The sequence below is a fragment of the Cololabis saira genome, chromosome 18, assembly GCF_033807715.1.
Source record: "Cololabis saira isolate AMF1-May2022 chromosome 18, fColSai1.1, whole genome shotgun sequence".
Lineage (NCBI taxonomy): Eukaryota > Metazoa > Chordata > Actinopteri > Beloniformes > Belonidae > Cololabis > Cololabis saira.
This window is the reverse complement of record NC_084604.1, coordinates 11,851,498-11,878,573: the sequence shown is the minus strand read 5'-3', so window position 1 is coordinate 11,878,573 and position 27,076 is coordinate 11,851,498. Positions and strand designations below refer to the sequence as shown.

General features: G+C 38.8%; 1 protein-coding gene across 1 annotated transcript in view; it reads left to right on the top strand.

The window, feature by feature from the left end:
- scara5 (scavenger receptor class A, member 5 (putative)) overlaps nt 1-27,076 on the top strand; it is a 114,360-nt gene that overhangs the window by 50,643 nt on the left and 36,641 nt on the right. The window contains exons 4-8 of the mRNA XM_061707260.1: nt 11,709-11,908; nt 15,761-15,939; nt 16,023-16,149; nt 16,230-16,398; nt 25,875-25,955. Of these exons, the coding sequence (XP_061563244.1) occupies nt 11,709-11,908; nt 15,761-15,939; nt 16,023-16,149; nt 16,230-16,398; nt 25,875-25,955 (756 nt within the window). The remainder of the gene's footprint in view (nt 1-11,708; nt 11,909-15,760; nt 15,940-16,022; nt 16,150-16,229; nt 16,399-25,874; nt 25,956-27,076) is intronic.

Sequence of the window (27,076 nt, the reverse complement as noted above, 5' to 3'; positions counted from 1 at the left end):
ACACAGTATTTCAGCTTCTTCCCAGGACTGCACTCTCCTGGGCTGAGGTCTCTGATGTTGTTCCTGGGATCTGTCCCAGACACTCTCCCAGCTCCGACAGCTCTGATTACCACTGGCATCATAGAGGTGGAGTTATATGTACTTCAACATCTGATATGTTGCCCTCTAGTAGCTCAACCCCCTCAGTTTTGGTCATTGTGTCCCTCTTTGTTGACATTTGGGTGCATTTATTGAAGACATTGTGGTATCACTGCTGCATATCTTGGTGAGATGGATCAGTGAGTCAATGTCTGTCTCCCTCTTGGTAAACAGCTTGATATCATCCATGGAGGTGGAAGGAGGTGGATGATCATTGCGCCACTTTGGAACTGGGGTCCACAGCCACTCTTTGTTGTGATGATCTAGCTAAGAGGGTTTATATGGAGCTAGAACAGTCTCATAATTCGCAAATGCACACACCGTTTCACAAATGCACAGGACAAGTTTCACAAATGCACACACCGTATCACAAATGAACAGGACAAGTTTCACAAATGCACAGAATAATTCACACGCACGTAGAACAAGATACACAAATGTATTTTTGATGCACACACAAATATAACCTTATTTACAAACGTTTTTTTGTCTGTGAGATGCGCTGGATTTGCGTGTGACTTTTGAGACTCCCCTGACGTGTCCCGATGCACAAATACTTTTTTTTTTACACAGAAGGATCTGCAACCAATCAGATGTCTTCCTTTGTTTCAGCCTGTCATAAGAGCGCACCCCACGTGGGGGACGATTTACTCGTAAACCAATCAGATTAAAGGGGCGGATACACCTGCTGTTTGAACTGCGTTAGCACCGTTCGCTTAGAAAAGTGATCGGTGTGTGCATTTGTGAAACTTGTCCTGTACATTTGCGAATTATGAGACTGTTCTAGCTCCATAGGTTTAGGCCTGTGCAGAAACAGCTTCTCCTTGCTATAGTCCAGACTTAATGGTAATGTTTGCAGTCAGCTTTAGGTCAGTGTCTAGCGTTGTCTTCCACAGTCCACCTGGGTCCTCTTTAAGGCTCTCTGGGTCTTATTGATGTTGTACAGCACCAAGCATTCCAGTATCCATGTGAGCAGCAATAAGTCAAAGGCTTCTTCATTGTCATTGCAGCCAGTGCTCAGATTGGTTTGCGTTATTTCTATTTTCTTCTTTTCCAAATGTCCATCAGACCAGTAGTTGGTGTTTGGCTCCTCTGGTGCTGCTTCCAGTTCCCTTTTGGGCTCATGTGTTCACCTGTCTTAGCTGATAGTTCTGTTTACAGCAGTGGTAATGACAACATAAAACACACAAGACCAAACAAATAAAGTACAAGTAGCCCAAGATACCACCTAACAGAAATATATAAATTAATGTATCATCTATACATGCTTATTCCACAGCCAAAAGTGCTGTTGACACTTTAAACTCTGAAGTGTTTTTATTCCACTTGGAACAGAAGAAGGTTTGGATAGATTGAGGTTCAATACTAATGTTGATCTACAAAAACACATTAAGACATAACATGAGCTACAGAAATAAACTTGAAAAATGTATCCCCTTTTTCTATAAATCCTGTTTGTCATGGTACTTAACTGAATGTGTTCTCTTCGCTTTGGACAAACCCGCGCTGACTTCCTGCGCGTAAGGTAACTTTATTAAAAAGTCTTAGAGCGCTGCATAGGAAGGTTTAGTAACCATGGAGACACAGTCAGGACGCGGAGGAGCAGAGCAAAGCTGCAAATGAGAAAGTGTTTGCTTTATAAAAGAATCTGTAAACTAAAAGATAGCACGCAGGAAATTGTTTAAGAAAAGAGAGATGTACAAATCGCAGAACATTTATTTTGACTGCAGCGCAGTAATTTGTTTATGCTACAATAAATTAAGCTTTTGTGATTGGTTTGAGGAATGAAAACTAAAGTCCAGAAACGTCAAAGACAAAACAGCAATAACCAACGTAAAAAAACAACAAATAAAACAAAGAATAACAGGATTATCAGTGGATGTTAAGTATTTTGAAAATGCAGATTGCAGAATTAAAACCACACTCATTCCACTGAAACACAGAAACCTTGGTTGGTTTTATGTTCAGTTTAATAAATCAGTGACTTGAAACAATCTATTGTTGTGTTAGTCTGACAGAATATTTGGACAGAATGATCACAGGGTACCGCCACCTATTATCAATGTACTGCCCTCTATATTTCTTTATTTGTGGCTTCTGTTTGTCATTTTACAGCAAAGAACGACATCTGAAATCGAATTTTAAAGTAAATTAGGCCATAGTATTTTGACCTTTATTTAAACAAAGACAAGTCAATTTAGTAAATGTAAACTGATGCAGAGTGTGATGCTAAAAATACCTCTAAAATGTAAGGATTGAGGGAAAAAAAACAGGAAAGTTTATCAAATGTACCAGTAAGACTGCTATGAAAGAGTCATCAACCAGCAGATTTATTGGTGACTTGCAGGGTGTTAGGGTTGGGTCCAGAAAAAGATGGATTGTGGCTCCCTGCTTTAAACCAAATCGTGCAAGAGAAACATCAATGAATTAAGATTGTAAGTTTAATCATAATTTTTTTAACACTTTAATTAAAATCCTCTGTAGTCAACGACTGCCTGAAGGCTGGAGCCCATGAACATCACCAAACTCTGAGTTTCCTCTCCAGAGAGGCTTTGCAGGACAAATCTAAAAAAGTTTAGGTGAAGTGTAACAAAAACAGGGGACATCTGATCTGACCACAGTTGGATGTTCCTTTCTGTGAGGGAGAAGGATTTACTTATCTGAATATAAGTACCACGGAGTGCTGATTGATTCAAAACTTTCTTTCAAGGCTCAGGTGAAAAAGGTCTGTAACCGGGCCAAGTTCAATCTTTCAAATTTCAGGTTCATTGGAGATTACATGTCAACAGAGGCAGCTAAGATGTATATGCATTCTATGGTCATTTCCCATATCACTTACTGCTTAACAACCTGGTCGCAGGCTAGCACCACTACTCTAAAACCATTACAGTCTTTGTATAAACGAACACTCAAAATCCTTGATAAGAAATCAGTATTTCATCATTGTCCAATACTGAAAAAATATAACTTGTTGAGTTGGGAAAATATGATTAAATATGTAGATGTTTGTCTTATGCACAAGATTATATACGGCCTGACTTCTCCTCCACTCAGACACTTGTCAACATTAGAACAACTGCTGATCGGTTCACAAGAGGTGCAGCAAGAGGGGATTGTATTATTCCACTCAGAAAAAGTGCTTTCAGTCAGCCTGCATTCTCTGTTAAAGCTGCACTAGAATGGAACTCCATCCCTGCAACTATCAGAGAACTGGACACATACAGTTTATTTAGAGCTCATTTAAAGAAATGGTTGATTAATACTCAGCTCTGTCAGCACTAAAACTTAATTGCACCTTTCTGTACTTCTGTACTTCTGTACTTTTCTGTACTTTCTGTACCTTTCTGTACTTTTCTGTACTTTTTCTGTATTCTTACATCTGTCCAGGGACTACAGATGAAAAATAGCCTCTTGGCTAAGTCTGGCACATTTACAGCAATGTTTTATTGATGTGCATTGTCCCTGTCAAATAAACCAATAAATAAATAAATACACAGAGAAAAGTTAAGACACATTTACTCATCTGTTTTGCTTTGTTTTGTTTTTCAAGACCTGAATAAACTACGCATGAAAACACACATGCATAGACGAGTCGAGTTAATGGTTTCCTCTTCTGGACGGTTAAACAAAAATGCAGCCTGAAAGATCTCAAACACTGAAAAAAGAAAATCTTTTTCCAGGTTCTTGTTTTCATTTTGTAAAGCAGGTTGTTTCTGAATGTTGTGTCACTGACATATGATACAAGGAATGAGAGGAAGTTTGTCTGATTAAATATTCCCTGCGGCTGAAACAAAAAGAAAACAAGCTTAATGTGTGCCTGAACATTTGATAAGGAAATATTTGTGCAAAAAGCAACGGATGTGGATAATCAGAGAAATGTCCCACACTCCCAGACACCATCATCACCTTGTCATAAGTGCATGGAGCTTTCTCAGTGCTGAGTCCTGCAAAGAGCTGAACAGATCTAACTCATTCTGATGAGCAGAGAAGTTAAACTAAATGCAGAAATGCTCCTAAAAGAGTCTTTAGCTTGCTGCTGCGGATCGGACACAGTTTGGTAGGTCAGACTTCGGTCCTTTGCTTTGGAAATGTGTTTCCCAGCCACACTTAGTCCAAACGCTGGTGCAGATGAGCAGCAGACTGACGTAGACCGATAATCTGGGATGCGTTCACATGACTCCGTGAAGCCCAGCTGTTGAGCTGGCTTGTTCGCTCCTGCAACATTTGATACATGAATGGATAAAGTGTCCTCTGCCTCTGCGTCTCCAGAGGGCCAGAGGAGACCTCAAAGACCACGAATCTGTGTGAAGCAGGGATTATTGTGTTTTGGATATGGCTTCCATGCCAGCGTGCGAAACAGTCGGCAAAGAATAAGACGCAGGAGCTGGAAAAGACACTCTGTGACTTTATAGGCCCACACGGCTGAAATCAGAGAGGTTTGCAGTGGTTCTGCCAGGAGTGCATCCTCTTTTTTATTCATCTCTCACTAGCTTTGTCTGAAAACTCAAAATACATTTACCAAATGGCCAAAGTGACCTAAAAGAAAAAAGACTTCATGATTGAACAACATTCATCTTCCCTGCACTCAGAATGCATATGTTTGTTTTACTTGTCTGAACATTTATTTTCTTCTCAGAGAGTTAAAAAATCCCAAAGTTCCTGTTAGATCCATCTTTTAAAACAGTGTTATCAATTATTGAAATGATAGATTGATTGGGAATCACTTTAAACAATCAAGTTGTCAGTAAAAATAGTCTCCATGAACATCTCAGGACTGAGATACAATCAGCTGAATCAACTGATAAAAGTGAAGAACAACAATGATTTTCTCAAAAATGTTCACACTTCAGGTCCGTACCGAAGAAAAAGTTGATATATATACAAGTGTTGTCAAGCAATAAAAGAAATTGAGAGATTAACTAATTAAGATCTGTAATTAATGTATCTAATCTGTTTTTTAATTGCACCTAAAAATTGCTGAAAAATCCCTCAACTTGAGGTGTTTTCCTTTAAATTCATGACATTATTGTGGCAGATCAAAACATTGATATAAAACAAAAAAAAAGCAGCTTTATAAAGTAATTTATTTATTTTTTAACAGACTTGAGCAGATGCAGTCCTAGCCGTTTACATCCACTTTCCAAGAACATTCGCCAGCCTCTCCGTCGCAGACGTGCGCATGCGCGAGGTGCTCTCCTAGAGTCTAGTTTGGGGAAGAGCGTTGCTATGGCAACATCGTTGTTGCTAACGTTAGCTGCGGCTGCGCTCACGACCGGGTGCTTTGCGTTTATGTGGCTAAACTTGAGCTGCTCCTAGTTTTTGAGTATATCCACATACTCAATGATTAGAATGATTAGAGGTCTTGGGGCCGAAACCATCTCAACCTATTCTCAAACTTTAAATTGGAACATTTTAAGTTGTGTGTTTTTCAGTTGTGATCGTTTTTCTCGTATTTTTTGCATAAGAAATACGCTTATTATGTTTAAAATTAAAAGGTATCTTTGGTATCAATGGCAAAATGTATTTTCTTAATTGGAGCTACTTTTGGTATAAAAGTTGATTTAATCACATGCGTAATATTAAGGTGGTGAATGCTACTGCCCCCCTCACGCTGTTGAGCCTTGCACCATCTTTCAGGTCGGCGTCGAACTAATAAACAAAAGCCACTTTCACAATATTAGTAATATCAGTGTGTTTTCACAAAGTATTGCGACATTCTGCAGTCTGAAGATGAACCTGTTCCTCATTTTCCTGGTTAACAGTCAGCAATAAGTCCCTAATGTCTGTGGTCATCGGATAAACTGGCCTCAGTTTATCCGTCACGACTGGGATTAATGGTGTTTTCGATGCTTAAAAAGACATGTAGCGTCATCCTATGAAGGCGGTGGCACCAGCAGGTTCCTCAGCAACACAGCGGGGTTCACTGCATGCCAAAGCTCATAATCCAGCCAGTCTCTCTGGCCAATGTGGTGTCATACCTGGTGTTTTTGCAACATCAAGGCTTTGTCCATTATGCAATACTGTACTATAATATTGTACTATACAATACGATCTTGACATTTTTTGGGAATAGGCATTGTGACAACATGATGTGTTGATTGATCTTTTCCCTCTGCACAGTTTGCAGCCATCATCTTGCCATCTTTCTGGAATAAACTCCAGAAGCTTAAGAGCAACATTATGAAGTTTTACACGGTTCCACCTCCCTGCATTTCACACTGCACAGCGAGGCGGGATAAAGGTGCTACAGAGGAGGACAAACTGATTATGAGATTAAAGCTTGTGTGATAAAACTGACATCTAGCTGGTGAAATAAAAGCAATAAAGCAACATATATTTCCAACAAGTGCCAATGGAGACAGCGCCAAAATGGAAGTCAGGGTTTAAATCAGTACACAGATTAGAAATAATACAGTTGTTGTCATTGCGTATAACATACAACAGGAACTGTATGTTTTTCTTTTAAAAGAAAAAAACAATATAGTATATCATTCAAAAGAAACCCAGTTTTGTTTTGGAGTTCTGCTCTGAACCGCTGCGTCTGTGCATGGCCATCAGGTTACAATAACAGGTTAATAATGATTGTGCCAGAGTTTTAATTTGGTAATGAGTCTGGGCTGTGTTTACAAGCTGTTGTGGCTCTTACAGTAAATAGAGAAGCTTTTCTGTGTCAGCATGTTGTCTGTCCTTCAAGTTAACAGAGCAGTGGTTTAATAGACGTTAATTAGCAGGAAGTTTTTATTAACTTGATGAATTATGCCTTTAGGGGATATGACCACAGGAAACAGTGTAAGACATGCTGTGGAAAACCTGGCAACAAGACCTGGATTAGCCTTACATCTCTAATAGCACATGGCTGCTTGATTGCGTTAACCAACTAACCTCAAACTCTCTGAGTTTAAAATAGAGAAAAAAATGTATCTCTGCACTCTCCCTCTGAAAAACGTGAGAGGAAAAAGATGCAGTAGAAACGCTGAAACAGGACAGGGGGGCGGGGGTGACTTCACTAATAAAACCAAGTTGAACTTAGTGATTTTCAACATTGTCATATTGTTTAGCCAAAAATAGATACATTGCCTCTTCGCTATCCATCCTGCAAACGACCGCTGAAAACAGAAAAGTAGTTTTGAAAGTCCGACCCGTCTTATTTCATTCCATATCAAAACAAATGCACAAATGCAGTACGCGTTGGTGGTCATGGGAAATGTAGTGTTCTTTCTGGTAAAGCACTACCGCTTTTGTCCAAAGGAGCCGCCAAACTCAACAAAAGCTGAAAGTTACATGGTGCTGCTTTAAGCTTTAAGCACCATGCTGCACTCCATGAATATAAGTGTTTTGATTAATCAGGAAAGTAATGGACAAAAACATGATAATGAAGTGTATTTTGTCACTTCTGCTGCTTGTGAAAACCTTGTTATACCAACTAAAGGACATTTTGCTTTTAAAAAAAGTACATGTGAATTTTATTTTTTTTATCTACAAACATGCAGTTTTAAGTTAATATGAAAATGAAGCAGTTTCTGCCCCTTCCTATTCTCATCATCTGCAAGAAGCAAAAGTATTCAGAAGTGATCACATCGTTGCTGCTTCGGTGTGACTTTTATCTGTGGTCGCAAGCTGGGAGCTATTTGAATCAGTGCAACGTAGAATCTGTGTTTATGTGTTTATCATTTCATTTACTCTGACTAATAAACAGAAGCAACTAAATCCCAGTTACATTCTGATGGCAGTGGAAAAACACAAATGCTGCATGAAAAACAAACATTTTCCCAAAGAGCCAAACCGTTGCAGCCAGACAAGTAAGCATTGCCAAACGTGTTGCATGTTAACGCCCAACACCTTCAGTATCTACGTACTTGATGCAAGATTTAGCAGAACTCCGACTTCTCATGTAGGCAAAGTATACATTGTTTTGAATAAAACTCTGGCACTTGAGAAAAAATGTTCTCTTGATTCCCAGAAAAAGGGCACTTGGCATGGCACAAAACAAACTGAAACATCTGCGTCACTGATTACTAAAGTATCCATTTCAGCCCACCCAGACAAAACGCAGTCCATGAGTTTTCAGACTGAAACACAGAAAACTGTGTTTCAAGTTGTGTGGAGTTTTGAAACAGGACAGAGGTTTTACCTTTAATGCAAACAGAGATGAAGGAGTAGGTCGTGTTCTTGGGTTTGATACTCATAGGATTCGTTTTATTTTTCTACTGCTTTAGTTTGACTTGTTCTTCCCTTTCCTCATTCTTTTCAATGTTGACATGTGTGTGCGTGCGTGCGTGCGTGCGTGCGTGCGTGCGTGCGTGCGTGCGTGCGTGTGTGTGAGACCATCATTGAGCAGTTATGCAACCTGTGTAGATGAGTTTATTTTTCTCTTTCAGGTCATTAAGAGTAAACCTAACAGACATAATCATGGTTTATTTGCATGACGGATGCTTCGCAGCACTTTTCTCTCTGTCCTTCTGAGGTCATGCTGACGCTTCTGGGCTTTTGGGGCTCACGGATCCACACGTTCAGACACTTTTATCGCTCTCAGGTCCATGGAAAGGGAAACAGAGTATCAGTAATATCAGGCTGCTAAGGGCAACGGTCGGTCCGGGACCATGTGCGAAGGGAATTACCTGCTTCCTTCCATTTCCTAAGCAAATGTCTTTTTTATCAAGTGGATGTTTTTTTCTTTTTTCTCTTTTTTTTCCCTTTCACTGAGACGATGTCGTCACCGTGCGAAGCGCAGGATCTGGTTTCAAAATATCTCGTGGGACATGGAGCGGTTACCATGCAGCTTGCTTTCAACATAACATAAAACCAAGAGTTTTTTCCCATTAGACACAGCGGAGAAGGCAGTGCCACAGTCACACACCAGCCAAGAGGCTCAGCTGCAGTACGTTAACTGTCAGCAAATGACATTTGAGCAGCACAAGCTGACCCTTTCCCACTCTGGCATCTTCTCATGTTCTTTCAGATTAATACGTTTACAGTATATCATCAACAGATCTCTCCAGTTTTGTTGAGGTTCACCACTCTCTTTAACGTGATCATTGTCTTTGAGAGTAGAATTTGAGCAATAGTGCCTGTCTACAGTCAAATACAGTGTTTCTTGTACAAATATTCAAGTTCTAGGCCTTTTACCTAAAGTTAGACTCCCGCTTATGGATTTCAGATCTTTTTTTTACCAGCCATTCACCAAAAGCCAGATGGTGCTCCCCACTGAAATCTTCATCACTTGTTGCTGGCAGGCCTGTTTTATTTCACTTCACTTCTTCAGCAATATGACACCAGCAGGAGTTACCTGGAGAGAGTGATGAAATGTTTGGTTTCTCTTTGAAATTTAAACCATGTGTTGATGATTTTCTTTATGGAATGATTTATGTCAAGTATGCACAACTTTGTTGGTGAAAGCCCCTGAGAGAGCTTCAGATCTCGGCATGGTGACACTGCAGATTTAAACAGCAAGGAGAGCACCCAGAGGATTAAATAAAACAAGATCTACCTGCCACTTTCAGAGGTTATAATTCATCTTGATTAGTAGCCACTGTCTCCAAGAAGATCAAATGCTTGTTTGACTGCGTTGAAAAAGTTAATACCGTCAATCGTTTCATGTTTTCTCACGTGAGGCAAACCCTGTCAGGATAAGAGGTTTTTTTTTTTAGTTAACAGCTAACAGCTGATAGCAACCCATAATGAGAGCCATAGAAGAGTAATTTTCTATCATCTAAAACAACTTAAATTTGATAGGAAAAATGCCGTTTCACATACTGGGCCTGCATAACACGGCCTGTTTTGCAACATGGATCACGTTACACTGCTGTTGCAACACAGTTCAGTTTCTGATTTGCTTTATTTATTTAGCACCAAATCACAACAAAAGTCATTCGAAGGCACTTTGCAGAGAAAATAAATTCAGAGCAGGCTGATTGTGGAAAGTCCGATTCATCCATCCAGCCATCATCGTAGGTATCTGCTGGAGCCTATCCCAACTTTTATAGAGCAAAAGGAAGGGGCACACCCTGTACAGGTCACCAGTTCATCACAGAACCACATGTAGCCAAACAACCACACCCTCACACTCACACATAAGGCAATCCAGCCATTGTGTTGCCCCAGTTGAACCAGCGTGCTTTATATATTTTGTATTGTACTATGTTTATTCCCTACATTACATACTGTTTAGAAATATGGGGGAGTGCATATTTTACCCATACTAAACCGATCTTTATTCTTCAAAAAAGAGCGGTAAGGATTATCACAAAATCAAATTATAGAGAACCATCAAATTAATTATTTATTAAATTAAGGGCATTTAAATTCATGGATTTAGTGGAATACAAAATAGCATTGATAATGTACAAAATGTTCAACAGATTGTTACCTAGTAAAATTGTAAGCATGTTTAAAATAAGGGTAAGTAGATATGAGCTTCGAGGGAAACGTATGATTGAAAAACCAAAGTCTAGGACTAAAATTAAAGATCCATGTATTACTGTAAGGGGTGTAAAAATATGGAATGCACTTGATGAAAAATTGAAGATGTGCCAGTCGATTCATGCATTCAAACGTTTGTTTAAGTTTAATGTGTTTGAAAAATATGAGGGATCCAGTAGATGATACTATTACGGAATTATGTTCCGGATTGTGTAAACGATATGATTTTTTTGTATGATGTTTTGTATGTTGCGATCTGAATAAGTTGATCATGTGAGAAGGGTAGGCGTAAATAAGCAATAGCTTCAGCCTATTCCTTTTCGGTTAGGTCTCTTTATTATGTGAACTAATGCTTTCTGTTGCTGTCTAAATTCTGAATGACCTGGCCGAAATAAATATATTTTCATTCATTCATTCATTCATTCAGTTCAAGTCATCCATCCATCCCTTTTCCACACATGCTTAATCCAGTGGCCACAGGGTTTCACCTGAGCCCATCCCAGTGCTTTACAGGCGAAAGGCCTTGTTCCCTTGTTCAAGGTCCAGTTCAAGCCAATTTACTGTCATTGTTTTGGTTTTTTTATGCAATTCATTCCAAAAGGAATCCAGATTAGGAATGCATATAATTCCAATTCATTAAAAAATTCCTTGCAAAGGAATCCAATAGGTGCTCCATCCTGAGCAAACATTAGTCCACAGTGGATATAATAAAAAGAAGCAGGTACAGTCCAGAACTTTAGTAAAATGTCATTTTTATCTCCGGAAATAAGCACATAGTATCTCTAATAAACACTCAACCCATGTCAGACACTTCGCTGCAGAGGACAATTTCAACATTATTCAGAATGAAAACAATTTCCCCAGACATTACAGCAGAAACAACTTCACACTTAGCCAAAGTCAGAAAACTCATAAAAACATTTAGGTCTTGATTTAAGAAAACAATACATTCAGCAAGAACAGACATCAAAATCAGTGCAGGCGACTGGATCCAACATCTGCTCAGCATTACACTGCTGGCTCACTGCATGCTGTCAGTTGTGATTGATACTAAGTGAAACTCGATTTAGGGACTTTTGCAGTTGCTGAGGGATCACTGAATCAACACAGAATAAATCTTTCCCTTTCCTTTCTTCTCCGTCCCATCCCAGTCTCTCGTTCCCAGGTGTCCTCGCACCGGCAGGAGGTGATGAGGGAGAACATGACCCGCGTGTCGGAACGCTCTCCACAGCTCCATCAGACCTTTGGCGAGGTGTCCACTCAGGCCGACCTCGTGAAGGACATCTGGAAACTGGAGAACCTCTTCCAGAACCACAGTGACTGGTTGCAAAGGCTGGAGATCCTTATCAAGGTACCGCAGAAGATCAAAATTGAATATCATAACATTAACTCTCTTTTCTTGCCTTTTTTGGGGTGTGGTCGTGCAAGCTGGAGGTTTGGGGAACTGGGGAGAGCTGTGTAAAATGGTCTGCAGTTGTGTGCGCTGTAAGATGTTATTCAGTCTTTCAGTTTTGTGGTTCAATCATTTAAATAAATAAGCCTGAGTTTAGTCCCCCAGGGACTAAAGATGCAAATTAGCCACTGGCTATAATCTAGCACAGGGGTCGGCAACCCAAAATGTTGAAAGAGCCATATCGGACCAAAAACACAAAAAACTAATATGTCTGGAGCCGCAAAAAATGAAAAGTCTTGTATCAGCCTTAGAATGAAGACAACACATGCTGCATGTTTCTATGTTAGTTAGAACTGAGGGAAGATTTTTTTTTTTATTATGCACTTCAAGAAAAAAGTCGAAATGTCGAGAAAAAAGTATAAATGTCGAGAAAAAAGTAGAAATGTCAAGATTAAAGTTGAAGTACAATCTTGAGAAAAAAGTATAAATGTTGAGAAAAAAGTCAAAATTTCGAGAAAAAAGTCGAAGTTGAGAAAAAAGTTGAAATGTCGAGGAAATAGTCAAAATTTCACGAAAAATTAGAAATGTAAAGAAAAAGTCTAAATGTTGAGAAAAAAAGTCTAAATGTCAAGTTTAAAAAGGAAAGGAAAACGGAAGAAAAAAGAGGAAAAAAGAAAAAAAGGAAAAAAAGAAGAAAAAAAGAGAAAAAAAGGAAAAAAGACAAAAAAAGAAGAAAAAGAAAAAAGAAAAAAAAGAAGAAAGAAAGGAAAAAAAAGGTCAAACATTTGTGAAAAAGCTCCAGGAGCCACTAGGGCAGCGCTAAAGAGCCGCATGCGGCTCTAGAGCCGCGGGTTGCTGACCCCTGATCTAGCATATTTACATGAAAATGTTATTAATATGTACTGTCCCTGGTTGTTTTTCCTTTAAAAATAAAATACAAATAAAATAAACACTAAAAAACAGAAACTAAAATTCAATTCAGTCTAATAATGGAGTGCTACAAAAATGTATACCGGTAAATATTGAGCGACAGTAATTTACACTGATAGTGAGTAAAAGGGAAAGACAATGCTGCTTGAAAAAGGAACATACAGTCAACAGGAAGTTTTCCCAGAAGAGGGTGGAGTTCAAGGTCAAACGTTGAATCATCCCTGCCATAACTTCATTGGATTAGTTATTGATGCTGAATATTATATATATACTTATATAGGATGAAGTTGTCCCAGCTAGTATGTGGTACATGATTAGCTCAAATTGTTGCAATTTTCTTCCACTGGCCTTCAGTCATTTTTACTGTAATGCTGCACGTAAGACTCTGCCAGGCTACAAGATTTACTGTGCAATTATTGGATCAAAGCCCACGCTGCTTTGCAAAAGGTTCACCACCACAGGAAAGTGTAAAATCAAAATTACAATCTATAATGTACCGTATTTCATTAACTGAATATAGGGTATTGTTTATATATAATAGTATAAGTGTTATAATAATAATTATGAGTCAGTCTCTCCACCAAAGTAAATCTGGAGCTGATTTAAGGTCCATTTCCATTAAAGGGGGTCCAGGGTACTTTTACTGGGCCTCAGTTATTACTACATGTCGCTATCATCAGGAAAGAACCTGCAACAAGAGTTCTCAGAAACCTCCGTGGGGCCAAAACACGTCAGAGCCATGCGTTAGGTACTCAAAGCAGTCCGGAAAAGCTAGAAGATGTCGTTCTTCAGTCATCTCACTGATCTTTCCGCACATTACCACCTCTGTAGTGTATGGAAAAAGCAAACAGAAGCACATCAACCATTTCATTTCCTAAGCTTTTGATTCCAGTTTTTTTTTTCTTTCACTCTTCGTTACCATTTTCATCTTCTGCTAACTTTTGGCAGTTGGCAAACAGCAAAATGGATCCATGTCCACCACAAGGTAGTATGTAGTGGGCTAGTAAGTTGATCACTGCATATGGGGGAAACATGACTGAAAGGATATAGGAGGAGGAGGTTGGCCCTGTTACAGTTTCAGGCTCCTAGATCTTATTTCAGACCTCCCACTAATAGAAACCCACCTTGGGCCACCAGCTATTGCTTTGCTATACAATCCGATCAGAATCAACATGTTAAGAGTTTGAGTGGAGAGGACCCAAGTGCAGAAGACAAGGTGGCAGGGATTTCAAAACAATTAAGAATTTGCTTTAATAAAAAGCGCTGTTATGCAGAAATACACACGGAAATCAAAAAAAAATAATCACTAGAAAGATAAAGACAACTAAAAAAGACCAAACCAGGGAGAAACAGACGAGTTGAGAAACAGACTGGTAGAAACAAAGGTTGAAACACAGACGGACCAACAGGGAGGAATGGAAAGACAAGACAAACAATCATGGAGACGAGGCCAAGGAAATAAGAAAAAACGACAAGCCAAAGGCAGACAGAAGTGAAGTTAACAGACACTGAAGAAGACAGAGGCAAGAAAAAAATAGAACACCAACATTAAACCAAACCCAGGGAATAGACACCCAAACTAAAGAACCTAATATGTACAAAAGTGTACAAACTTAAAACCCAAACAGAGTTACCCTACACCACGACACAACATGTAATCACTCTCACATTCTACAGTTAAATAATTAGTATTGAATCCTGACTAATGTGCATTCAGGTTGTCCTTTTTGAGTCTGACTTAAATTCAGTTGTAGTTGAAAGTCCTTTTTGGTGTTTTGCTTGAGACCATATATTTTGTTGTCTCAAGTGACAAGTACATCAAAATCTCATAATTGAGCCATTCAAACTGTGACATCACAGACCGAGATCAGAGTAGAAGTATGCAGCTTCTCCATCGTCACCCATCTCCATTACATTAATTTACTGTACCTTAAGTAGAGTCGGGTGGCCGGCTCAGTCCCTTAAAACCAGCCGCTATGAACAGCGCTGTGAAGGCATGGGAACTCTTGTTATTTGGCCAATGCATTGCTCACGCCAAAAGAAACACAGAGCTTATGAACAGGAAAGGCACAGGAGGGTAAAAGCTTGTTACCACTATTACTAAGATTCAATCTCTCTCTCTCTCTCTCTCTCTCATACAGTACATGCAACTAGACCTGTGTTGAAAAAATCGATTTTCCAATTCTAAATCGATTCTCATATTAATTCCTAAAAATCGATTTTTATGTCTAAAGATCGATTTTTTATTTTTTTTTTATATTTTTTTTATTTTATTTTATTTATTTTTTTCATAATTTTCGCCAGGTGAACTTTAATCCCAGTAGTCGGACACACAGTTTGTCATGACACTGAAAAATGCCAGGTGCTTCATGGCAATATGTGTGCGTGGTGACAGAATAAATTAGATAAGCTAAAATGATTTGTTTACTGCATGAACTGTTGCAATTTCTTTCTTTTTTCTACTTTAAATGGATATTGAAAGGCCTGTTTGAGTTATTTATTTCTTAGTTATTTCACAATAATTATTGTGAAATTATTATTTCACTAGTTATTTTACAGTCATATAATTCAGGCAACAGCTCAAAAAACATTTTAAATAACACTAAGCCAATATCGAATAGGATCGAATCGAATCATGATAATCGATTCTGAATATTAAGAATCGGAATCGAATCGATTCTTGACATTTGAATCGATACCCAGCCCTACATGCAACACCAAAACAACCCTTTGTGCTGTTTTAAGACATTGATCGATTAACAAATATCTTAAACGTGTTTCCATCTGAAAACGATATTTGATGTAATTTTCCATGTTGAATATTTAAGATGAATCAAATGCCAAAATGTGTCAGATGTTGCAGAGAGTTGTTTGTTGCAGGGCCTGGAGTTGGATCTGCGGAGTATCCAGGCGCACTCCCTTCAGTCCGAAGGCTACCTGGTGCAGCTGGACGACAGGTTGTCCTCGCTCAGCAGCTCTGCCGGCAGGAACCTGACAAGCTTGACTTCAGAGATGTCCCGAACCACCAGACAGCTCAGCGATCACAACACCCTGCTCAGGTACACATTTATATACAGTATCACACTGCATAGAGTTTGAAAAGTTAAATCATACGCTCTGCTTATTTCTGGTTGTATTTCAGAGAAGCGTCAGGGCATTTAAATGGGCTGAGAGAGAAATTAGATGAGGTCAACTGGACGGTGGGAGCCGTCAATCACACCTTCAGCAACGACATCAGTATTCATCACTTTAAGATTCAAGACTTGCAGGTTAGAAATTGATCACAAGTTAAACAAAAATGTCCTATAAATGAAACCTGATGCTGAAAAACTGCACACATTCTGCTTAGATCCAGATCAGCAACATAACGGAGGACACCAGCACTTTATGGGTGACACATGTCCACACGGAGGCCCAGCTGAGGAATGAGATGGAGATCCTGAACACAATCACAGAGGACCTTCGTCTCAAAGACTGGGAGCACTCCATGGCCTTAAAGAACCTCACAATTTTAGAAGGTCAGCAAAAAACAAGTGGATATCATATCAGACTTCAGGTCTTACCGAGAATTTAGGGGAAATTCAGTGAGATGAAGTACAGATGAAAAAAAAATAATAGACCACAAAAGAAATTGTTGAACACACAAGAAAGTTATTAATTCAAAATCTGAACATTGCATGCCTTTTGTACAAATTTAAGATCTTTGTTCCAGACTCCAGATTATCCCATCTGATAAGTTCCTAAATATCTGAGGCAGTACTGAGAAACCTGTGTTCATGAGTTTGTTGTTAGGCTGGGAAAGGAAAGAGGACAAAACAAAACCCTACCACAAAAAAAGTACATGTATTTATCTTACTGACATTTCTCAAATCTTCCTTAATTTGTTTTGAAATGCCATGAAAATAGTTTAGCTAAAGCTCCCTCTATGAAGGGAAAACGATCCCTCCCCAGAAGGGGTGAAAAACAGCCAGGAACAAATTCTCTGAATGACTGTTTTTGTTTGTGTTCCCGAAGAATATAAAAGATTTGTTATGAATACCAGTGATAAATGAGCAAAGCCTAATTTTTTCAGTACAATTTGATTTGTTTATTTGCACAACATAAAAAAACGGTACAAAAGTTGAAATGAACATAAAAGCATGAAAATATGTGCAGGTGAGAAAGGAAGCCCTAAATGGGCTTATTCAAAGTTCTCACCAAGAAAATACATTGTATTGAAATAATAGCAAGAACAAAAAACAAAAAAACAGCGTTCCAAAAAGATGGATATAAACAGACAATTTCTCGGTTGAGTGAGTGCGTGTGCTTGCATGTGAGCATGCACGTGTGTGTTTGTGTGTGTGTGTGCGTGTGAATGTGCACGTGCAGAAGTGAGTCCACATTAAGTGGAAGCACTTCTAGACGCTTGATCAATAAGGCTGGTCTTCAATCTCTGTTTAAAACTACTAATAGACAGTGAAGATTTTGCAATACGTATATGAGAATTCATTTAAAATACTAAAATACTTAAAATACTTGTATGTCGCAGCTTACTATACCCATATATTAATGACAGTTAAAGCTTTTCATAACTTACTGTATATGTTGGCAAATCACTGAGACAAATGGGCACTACAACACTAGAACAAGATGATTAAATATCAAGATCAATAGAACTATTATTTTTCAAGGCAGTGCTCCTGGTCAAGTCACAGAGTGAAGTTATTTGAAGGATTTTGGTCTTTGTTATCATCAAACTGCCAACAAAACTCCAGCCTCTTTGAGACTATGGCGCCTTTGTCATGACTCATACTTCACTTCATAAGGTACAAAGAGGGAACGGGAGGGGGTTGAGGCTTTTCTGAGAAAGCAGCAGAGGTATTTGAAAGCCCAGGCTGGGATGGCTCCATGCCTGCTTTGTGATGGAGCAAAGGTGATCAGAGGTGACATTATAGCACAATCTCTCTTAAAAAAGCACTAGAATAAGGGACTTTGTACTATGCGTTTCAAAAGCTCCTCACGAAAGACGGTACACCGGATGTTTTTGCATCTTGGGGAACTTTTCAAAGATCCTCTGAGGATTGAGGCGCTCCCTGAATTTCATGCTATCAAAGGCTGACTACATAGTGTTTAGATCAGGACTCTGGAGGCAGTAGCATCTGCTGCAAGACTAATTGTTTGGTCCAGCTGATGATTGCTTTGTATCAGGATTTAACGGATAAACACCAGAGAACCTTGAGAGAACAGGCACTTAACCCCTTTATGGGAGCCTGAACATGATTCTCAAAGAAATTTCAGGGCTCTAGTGAATCTGGAAACACCCTACTGCTGTGATTCCAGATGCTTCCCTAGTGGACCCATATAAAGGCTTTAGAAAGTGTCTAAAGCTTTAGCTTTCTGTACATTTTTATATAATGTGACATTTACAAAATTAAATATCCATGGAGCATTATAATCTGTAATTTTAGGTTGTAGCTCGTCGCTCCTAAAAGCTTTTACAGCAGCTCGTCTGAGCCAACTTTGTAATGTGATTGAGTGACCTTAGCATGCAAGTCTGATTTTACGCCATGCCATTGCTACCCCAGAGCATTAAGCAACATGGTGTGTTCTATCTCAGCTCCGTTCAGACCTTATAAGTCCTGATGTGGTGCGATTCTCATTGCCAGCATCCTAAATGACTTCTCTGGCTTGTTGAAATCAGAATAGGTATGCCGTGATGTAATGCTGTCAGGGGACACGGCCAGGGCTGATTGATAGCAACTCAAACTGGGACCCCGATCATCGGCTCTGCTTCACATGTGGGATGCCGTTTTTACTGAGCCTGGAAACAATTGTGGGTTAACTTTAGATATTCCACTCAGGATAAAAACTGATTACTTTTTATTATGTCATTAGCTTTAGCTCTGTAGCCCATTTGTTTCCTTTCAGCTTCAAGTCGCTTAGCCAAGAAAGGTTTTACATCTCCATCCATGTTTACTCTACTCACGTATCTTTTCTGCTCTTGGCATGGCTTCTTTGGCTTTGTCTTTATTTCTCTTTTTCTTTTACAGTCCTTTTATCTTTAATTCACCTTTAGCCCAATATGATCCCAATGCCACACATGCTGCTAGTTGTATTAATCACTTAAACATGAAAAAATTGTATAAATAATCGCCAAAATGTATTTTTGATGACAAAATTGCCAGTTCTCGGTTTATATTTCCATGGACTTAAAAAGGGCAAGGTATTAAATGATTTTGATCACAAATTCAATTAGCTATAAATTAATATCAAAATTTACAAAGTTAATAGATTATTTTTTGGCATTTTCTGGTTTACTTATACATAATTTCACATGTTCAGTTCTTCTTTCAGGATGATTTAAGTACAGTATCTAAAGTTTCAGATCTCTAGCAGTGCTGTGGAGCAGTTTTTAATGAGTGTGTGTCCATTTGGTTTGTTTAGCATATGTTCACACACCAGCGCTGGAAGCCTCCTGTTGGTTGCCGTCCATTCACGTTTAATGGAGTGATATCATCTGTTGCCGAGCCAACCATTAGTTCAATATGTTGCGTCGGTTTCATTGCTACTTTGAAAAGTTGAGAAATTTTAAACTTTCGACGCATCAACATTTGCGCCAGCCGATCAAATTGAAGCTAGCCCATGAAATCGCACATTTTTAAAGTTCATTCATTCAACAGGAAGACATTTGATTGCTTGTTTATGGTATGATGAAAGCACGTCAGAAACTCCACCCATTGCGTGTTTATGCAGCTGTGCGAACAAGGACCGAATACAGTCTTTAAAGTCTTTAGTGTCTTTAAATGTGTCGCACTGTTTCGACACGGAACGTTGTTTCACTTGATCCATGTCAACGCGAGGCCTGTTAGTTAAATTGGTAACTTGGAAAAGTGTGATGATGAAAAACTTACCTGGATTGCACAAAGCCCTTTAAATGGACAAAAATATGGACATTTCATTATGGACAGTACTGTCTTGTCTGTGCCATAAACTGTAAAGAAAAGATGGACCTAAACCTCCATGCTGTCTACTGACCAGCAGGGAGCGACTGTGTGCTGCCTCAGGAAACATTTGAACCCTTTTAGACGGACGGCTGAAGCCGTTAATGTAACGCTAAAGTGGTCCGTCTGAATGTGTCCAAAATATTTAAACCAAGCTAATTTCGTGCATTGATTCACCGTCTGGGGCTTAGTTTTTAGGACAAATGAAAGCATCATTTCAAGCTCTCTGGAGGCTCGTTGGACCGTCCCCGGCCAGCAGCACGTGTCTTCAGTGGCTCTTTAGTCAACATGGTGTCAGCCATGTTGTTTTCTTTTTGCTACAAAAACATGAATCTGATTGATTTTTAAATATTTTAAAGTGTAAATCTTAAAGCGTACCTTAGTAAGATATCATTGCCATCAGAAAGAGCGCACCTATTGAAATGGACCTTGTAGTAAAATTGTTTTGTTAATATAACTACATTTTCACACTTGGCAGTTTTAAAGAAGTGTAAACGCTTTCATCCAAAACATTCAAACAAGCAATCAAATTATGATGCAATATGATTAAATTTAGTTCAGTGAAACACAGCACACACCAAAGGAATGCACATGTATTGTATTTAGTATACTTAACTCTTGATTTCAAGTTAGCTTCGTTCTTCGTAAAGCAGGAGCTGAGCTGGAGATTAGATTATGGCACGCGGTTTGGAAACAGCCATTATTTGCTGCAGCATTTTGTTCATTTGGCCTAACTCAAAAGGTCTTTGTGGCATCTTTGCTGGTAAAAAAAAAGTGTATTTAACCCAAACAGATGAAAGCTCAAAAGCCTGCTCAAAAGAAAAAAGATACAGCGTGGGTCAGAGGTGCAGTCCAGTCAGGGTGTGATCATTACTATTTGTCTATTTTGGTTTAATATAAAAATGCTTGTGTGTGTTGGGCCGCTCGGTGGCACAGTGGGTTAAGCAAGCGGCTCATATACTGAGGCTACAGTCCTCCTGCAGTGGTCGCAGGTTCCAATCCTGGCCTGCGCATCTTTGCTGCATGTCATCCCCATTCTGTCTCTACCCCCTTCCTGTCTGCAACTTGAATAAAGGGCCACTAGAGCCCAAAATAATGTGAGGTGCCATCATTACAAATAATTATTGTCTCGAAGAAGTAGTGCAGCTTCATTAACCCACAAGTCAACAAAAGCTAATCATTATTTAAAACTTATCAGAATGCATCATTTGCAGCGGAGATTAGCTCAATAATAGGACCTGCCTACATTACATTTCTAAACTATGTCTTCTTTTCATACTGTACATATTTTCTCTTGCTTTTCCTCCACCCTCCTTTGTGAAAGTTGGCGTGTTTTCCTGCTCGTGTACGTTCCCGGACCGTCCCACGAACATTTGCTGTAGGATGTTTGTTGCGGTTGAAGTGACTCATGGTATTGTGATGTGATGATACTATAGTGGAGATACAGCTTTTGTTGCAGTTTAAGAAACTAAACAGATGCTCATCATGGACTTCCCAGTAAACAAAGAATCTAATTTGAATTTAAACATCTCTTTCCCTGGAATGTTGAAATATCTAATTGTTTACAGGTTTCAGTGGTTTTATTTTTATCCTATATTAAAGTGCTACATTGATATTATCGGAGTAGGAGGGTGTTGTGATTATTAAATTGTTTATTCTTAACTGAAGACGAAATTAAAAATGGTCTAGGTCAACATCCCGCACTCTAAAATAGTATTTCTCCTCATGCCATGCGTTGTTGAAGCTAAATGAACAGTTCAGTCGTCGTCTTCACACATTAAACATAAGCGTTGTCATAGTCCGTTGTGATTTTTGCCAGACCACACGAGTCAAATGGACAAAACAAGACGAGCTGTTTCTCCACTCTGCAGCAGATTAGTCACACATCCTGGATGCTGGATGGAGGCGCCTGAGCTCTCCTCTGAAGTTGTGATCCTGGCTCCACTTTCACATGTTTTCATAATGGTCCTGGACAGGCCACGCAGCTTGTTATTGTTGAAACACTGTCAGCAGAGTTATCAAAAGGAGATTAGTAATGTGACGCCTAGTTGAAACAAACTCTTCACAGCCACAGCTTTTAAAGACTGAAATACCAAAAGTTTGGGGGGTGAAGTCAAGAAACTGTGAATATGAGTGGATTTAATAAGTTCACACTAGCTTGAGATCTGTTTTTCTTTCCAAGTTTTTGATTTATTACTTTATTTATTACTTTTGATTTATGACAGCAAATTCAGCAGAGCTATAAGTTAACGCTGATGATAAACTGATTTCTTAACAAAGAGGAAAAGTACAGAGTAAATTTCTCCAACTACCATGTCTTCTTAGTTCACAGGTTAGAAATGGCAGTTTTTGAGATCTGAGATAAGAGATTTACAATTCTTAATGTTCAAAACACCATTATTTCTCACTCAACTGTATTAATTCCAAACTGTGATTTCAAAACAAAAACAAAACCACTGATGAGGATGTGGTTTTTCAGAATTTTCAGGATTTCAAGATCTCCATCTGCACTACACCACTGTAAACACATGGGACATCCATCCATGCTGTTTTTCTTAAACCAGACCCAAAATGTTGAGACATGGATGTGAAAGACTGACTCAGATTATTGCTCAGATCATAAAAATAACCTGAGTGCTTAGTGTCCTGAGCACGTGAAGAAAAACCATCGGGGGGCAGTCAGTCAGTGCACGTAGAATCCAAACACGCCTTAACGTGCACAGCTTACGTAATGTCACAGATGCTGCATGGCCAGGCAACACTACCTAATAGTAACCAGGGTAATCTGGCTATGAAAGCAAGGAGGATGGGAACAGAAATACTGCTCAGTTGATGAGTTGATTACTTGCAGGTTCACAGGATCTGCCAGAAGGAAGGGTGGACCTGGACCAGAGCACACACCAACACACCCACACACCCACACACCAACACACCCACACACACACTCACACAAGGCTGCAACAGGCCAGCATCCTCACATAAACACAAATGTAATGGTTTCAGATGAAAACATGCCAGTGTGGATGTAAACTTTGCATATATCACTGCTCCATCGCATCATTCTGTCTGACTGAAACGGTCTGCTTTAGCATCCGTCTCTTTCCGACCCGAACTGCTGTGATTGGCTGGTTTGAGCACTGGTAACAACCAGAACTCCTACTGTATTATATTATTATTATTATTATTATCATTATTTAATGGACTTACAATTGTAATGATTTTGCATGTCTCTTCCACTAAAACAGTGAATACGTTGGATCTACTTTGGCATCCCAATATCTTATAACCTCATTATTCTGTGCCAGAAGATCAGCTTCAGTCTCATTGCCGTTAATAAGAAAACTAACAAAACCCAGCTCACCTGTTCTTTAGATATCCTTCCTTCAAACTTTTTAAAAAGGGTTTTTAGCTCTCTGTCAGATGATTTGTTACATATTATTAATAGTTCAATTCTCTTTGGGTTCTTTCCAGCATCGCTGGAAACATGGATGCCTTAACAATGAGTAACTAAAGGCCAATTGCAAAACTTTCATTAAGATATTGAGAAAATCTTATCGAAATTAAAAACTTTTTGAAAAAGAACAACATCTTTGATGACTGATCAAACTTCTGATCATACCCAAGCATTGAAAATCCTTTTATAAAGATTCTGGAGGACATTTGGCTTAATAGTGATTCAGTAATACAGAAGAACAAGAAATACTTCTGGATAGACTGAAAAAGGTTGTTTTTTTATATGAAACATGAAAAGGCTAGATGTTACATAGTGAGTATTGTAATTCTCAATCTGAAAGAACCACCTTGACATATGTTTTTTTTTCTTTTCTCGTTTTTTTCTTCTGACGAAATGAGGGCCTTTTTGCCCCCTCTTGGCGCCATGGCTGAAACCGAACAGGAAGTCGGCCATTTTTAATTAATCGTGTAATTTTGGTGCAATTTATGCCATTTCCTCGGGCGTTAATGCGGCCCGAACCGTAACGTGCACCCAGGTGTGTTTTTACATCAAAATGTGTGTCTCCATCCTGCGACGATGCGCATTACTTTTCTCAGTCAAAAGAGTTACCGTGGCGACGATAGACGCCAAAAAGCGCGCGCCCCCTTCATCTGATTGGTCCATATTTGATAGTTCCTATTTTCTGCCATAACTTTTGAATAGTTTGGTATAGAGAGTCGTGGGTGGTGTCATCGGACTCGGTTTTGAGTACTTGACCTTTATTGGTGAAAATTGCACGCGCGAGGGCCTGTTCATTGCTGCTTGCAGCTTTAATGTTGTTTTTGATTTGTTTTTTATCTTAGCTAGAGCTGGAGGATAACTTGATTTAAGTGATTGGTTTTAAATTTATCATTTATCATGATATTGAAAAAAAAATAGTAATCTTCCACAAATTTCCTTAGATCTGCAACACCTCCCCTGAGACCCAGACAAATCTACAACGTAGTAAAAGTGAAGCTTTCTCATAAACCTTCCCAAAACAGCGCACTCTCTCTTCAGTCGTGGTTCCTGTTTGTGATGTCCAATATCATGCAAACTACTTTCTGCTGTAAAGGTAGATACCATCCATGGGAGCTTCCAGCATCTGCAGCAAGTGTGAGAAGTGTGTGGAGACTCACTGTGAGCTGAAAAAGACAGCGGGCCCCTCTAAACACCCAGGCAGTACCAGCCTGTAGCATCCCATACAATAAGAAGTTCTGGTGTAAAGACCTTAAAGACTCTAAAAAATATGGTTCCCATTTACACCGTTTACGTTTAATTCCATCGACACCAGACACAATACTGCGACTGAGTAAATGAAGCATTTAAATTAAGATTGTCCTTTTTCCCCTATTTTTTAATTCATCTGCATTTGATCATCTTTATAGTTTGAAAGACTTGTCAAAATCTGTTCTTATTTATTCATTTATTTGTTTACTTTAATTTTTAAACACAAAAATCTGTTAAAATCACATCATAGTCAGATGTGTGGTGTTAAAAAAAAAATCAGAGATTTTATTTCTAGGCCGTGTCACACAGCCCTCGTCACAGCGATGCAGATGACAGCCAGATAGATCTACAGCTCTCACCAAATGGCTTCACAATGAAGATGCTGAAGCACAGAAAGAAGTAGCAGCTCCTTTAATCAAACACACACGTGTCATTACGTTGGTTAGTTTTCCTTGGCTTGTGGCGCTCTCAAAAAGGATGGGAATACAAAAGTGTTTACATTTTGACTGTTCTCTTGTTGTGACTCTTTCACAAAAGATCAGCTGTTACCAGTTAAACGTGTACAGTTGTGAAGCAGCTGGAGGGAACAGCTGGCAGATCTGTATCTCAAAGCCAGTCACCGTTAAAAACCTGCAAATTAAACCTCTGAAGGATACCAACCGGTGGTCAGGCTCTGGACAATAACAAGTCTGCATTTCTAAGCATTCCCACAAGCTCTGCTGTGGTCCATCTTGTTAAACATGTGGTTCCCATTGTGGCCAGACCTTTCTCTATTTTTCACTCACTTTTTGGCTTCTTTCCCACTCAATCTCTCTCTCTCTCTCTCTCTCTGGACTAATCCAAGTACAACAAATCCTCAAACTGAGTCCTAACACTAGCTGTCAAGCCCAGTTTGACCTTCACTTGACAGCTATGGTCTTCTATGTGTTTGATTAAATCCATAAATAAGTACGATGACCTCCAGCATTTCTTGATGTTATTAAATTTATTATCTGGATCAGTTAAAATGTTGGTCTTATGCATCCCTTTCAGGTGGACATTTACACATTTCTTGCCTGCCTTCAATAAAAAACAGTCCCGCATACTGAATTAATAAAGGCAGTGTGTTTATATCAAACAAACACAGTAGCAGCTTGTCTCAACATAAATCCAGCCTTCAGACTTTTAGTTCAGAACTTACCTTTGATTTTGAGGCTAACTACATTTGATATAATTATATAAAAACCTGTCAGTCTCTGCTTCAGATATCATTTGATTGTACAACAGCATGTGTATTCTTTGAATTAGAAATCTGATTTCCTTCTTTGTGCAGGACCTCCTGGACAAAAGGGGGAGAAAGGTGACACTGGACAACTGGGGCTCCCTGGGGCCCCGGGGTTGACCGGCTTGAGAGGTGGGTACACACAGACTGTTAGTGCAGGGCCACAATTAATACAATTTTCTTATGCTCGAGCTGATTTCCAGCCGAGATGGCTGTGTAGTTAAAGGTGGGACCCTGAAAACCCTGAAATGAAATGAAAGTAGAGCTTGAACACGTTAACAAAGAACAAACTTTTTGAGATACTGCATAATACACTTGTCCAATTCCAATTAAAGTGAGGAGCAGCAACTGTAAGAAAAAAACAGGAAAATTCTGCTCATATTTCTGAAATCTTTGCGTACAACAAAAAAATGGTTACTTTTCAACTCTGAAACATGGCCGTGGCAGCATCATAGTCTGGAAATTCTTTGCACAAGGAAAATTGCAATTGTTAAAGTGGTAATTTTTTTAAATGTTTGTTGATAGATATGACTATGAAACAGAGTTATTTTCTCGTAACTATAGAGACGGAAGAATTCATCATCTCTGACTCAGTAATAGCCTAATCATAGTAACAATAAAGGTTAATGAAGTTGTCACTAGAAATGATGACTTGTTGTTTTGCTTACTATTTCAACACATAAAGGCTTCATATACCTCAATGGGTAGGTATATGAATGTAGATACTTATAATTCTTTATTGTATGTTCATCCAAATATATTTCCTTGATTAATGCACTAATTAGCTATTTAAAATATGTCTGTTTTGTTTCACTGGCCTTGATTGTGTATACAGGACTGTCTCAGAAAATTAGAATATTGTAATTTTCTGTAATGCAATTAAAAAAAAACAAAAATGTCATACATTCTGGATTCATTACAAATCAACTGAAATATTGCAAGCCTTTTATTATTTTAATATTGCTGATCATGGCTTACAGCTTAAGAAAACTCAAATATCCTATCTTCAAAAATTAGAATTGATTATTTCAGTTGATTTGTAATGAATCCAGAATGTATGACATTTTAGTTTTTTTAATTGCATTACAGAAAATAAAGAACTTCATCACAATATTCTAGTTTTCTGAGACAGTCCTGTATCTAATTAAAAACTGAACGTCAAAGTAATGATAGAGGTTATAAACATTCTAGAGGAAGTGGTAAAAGTTATTGTTCAAATGAATGACTTTAGAAATACTATTTTTAAAGCTGCT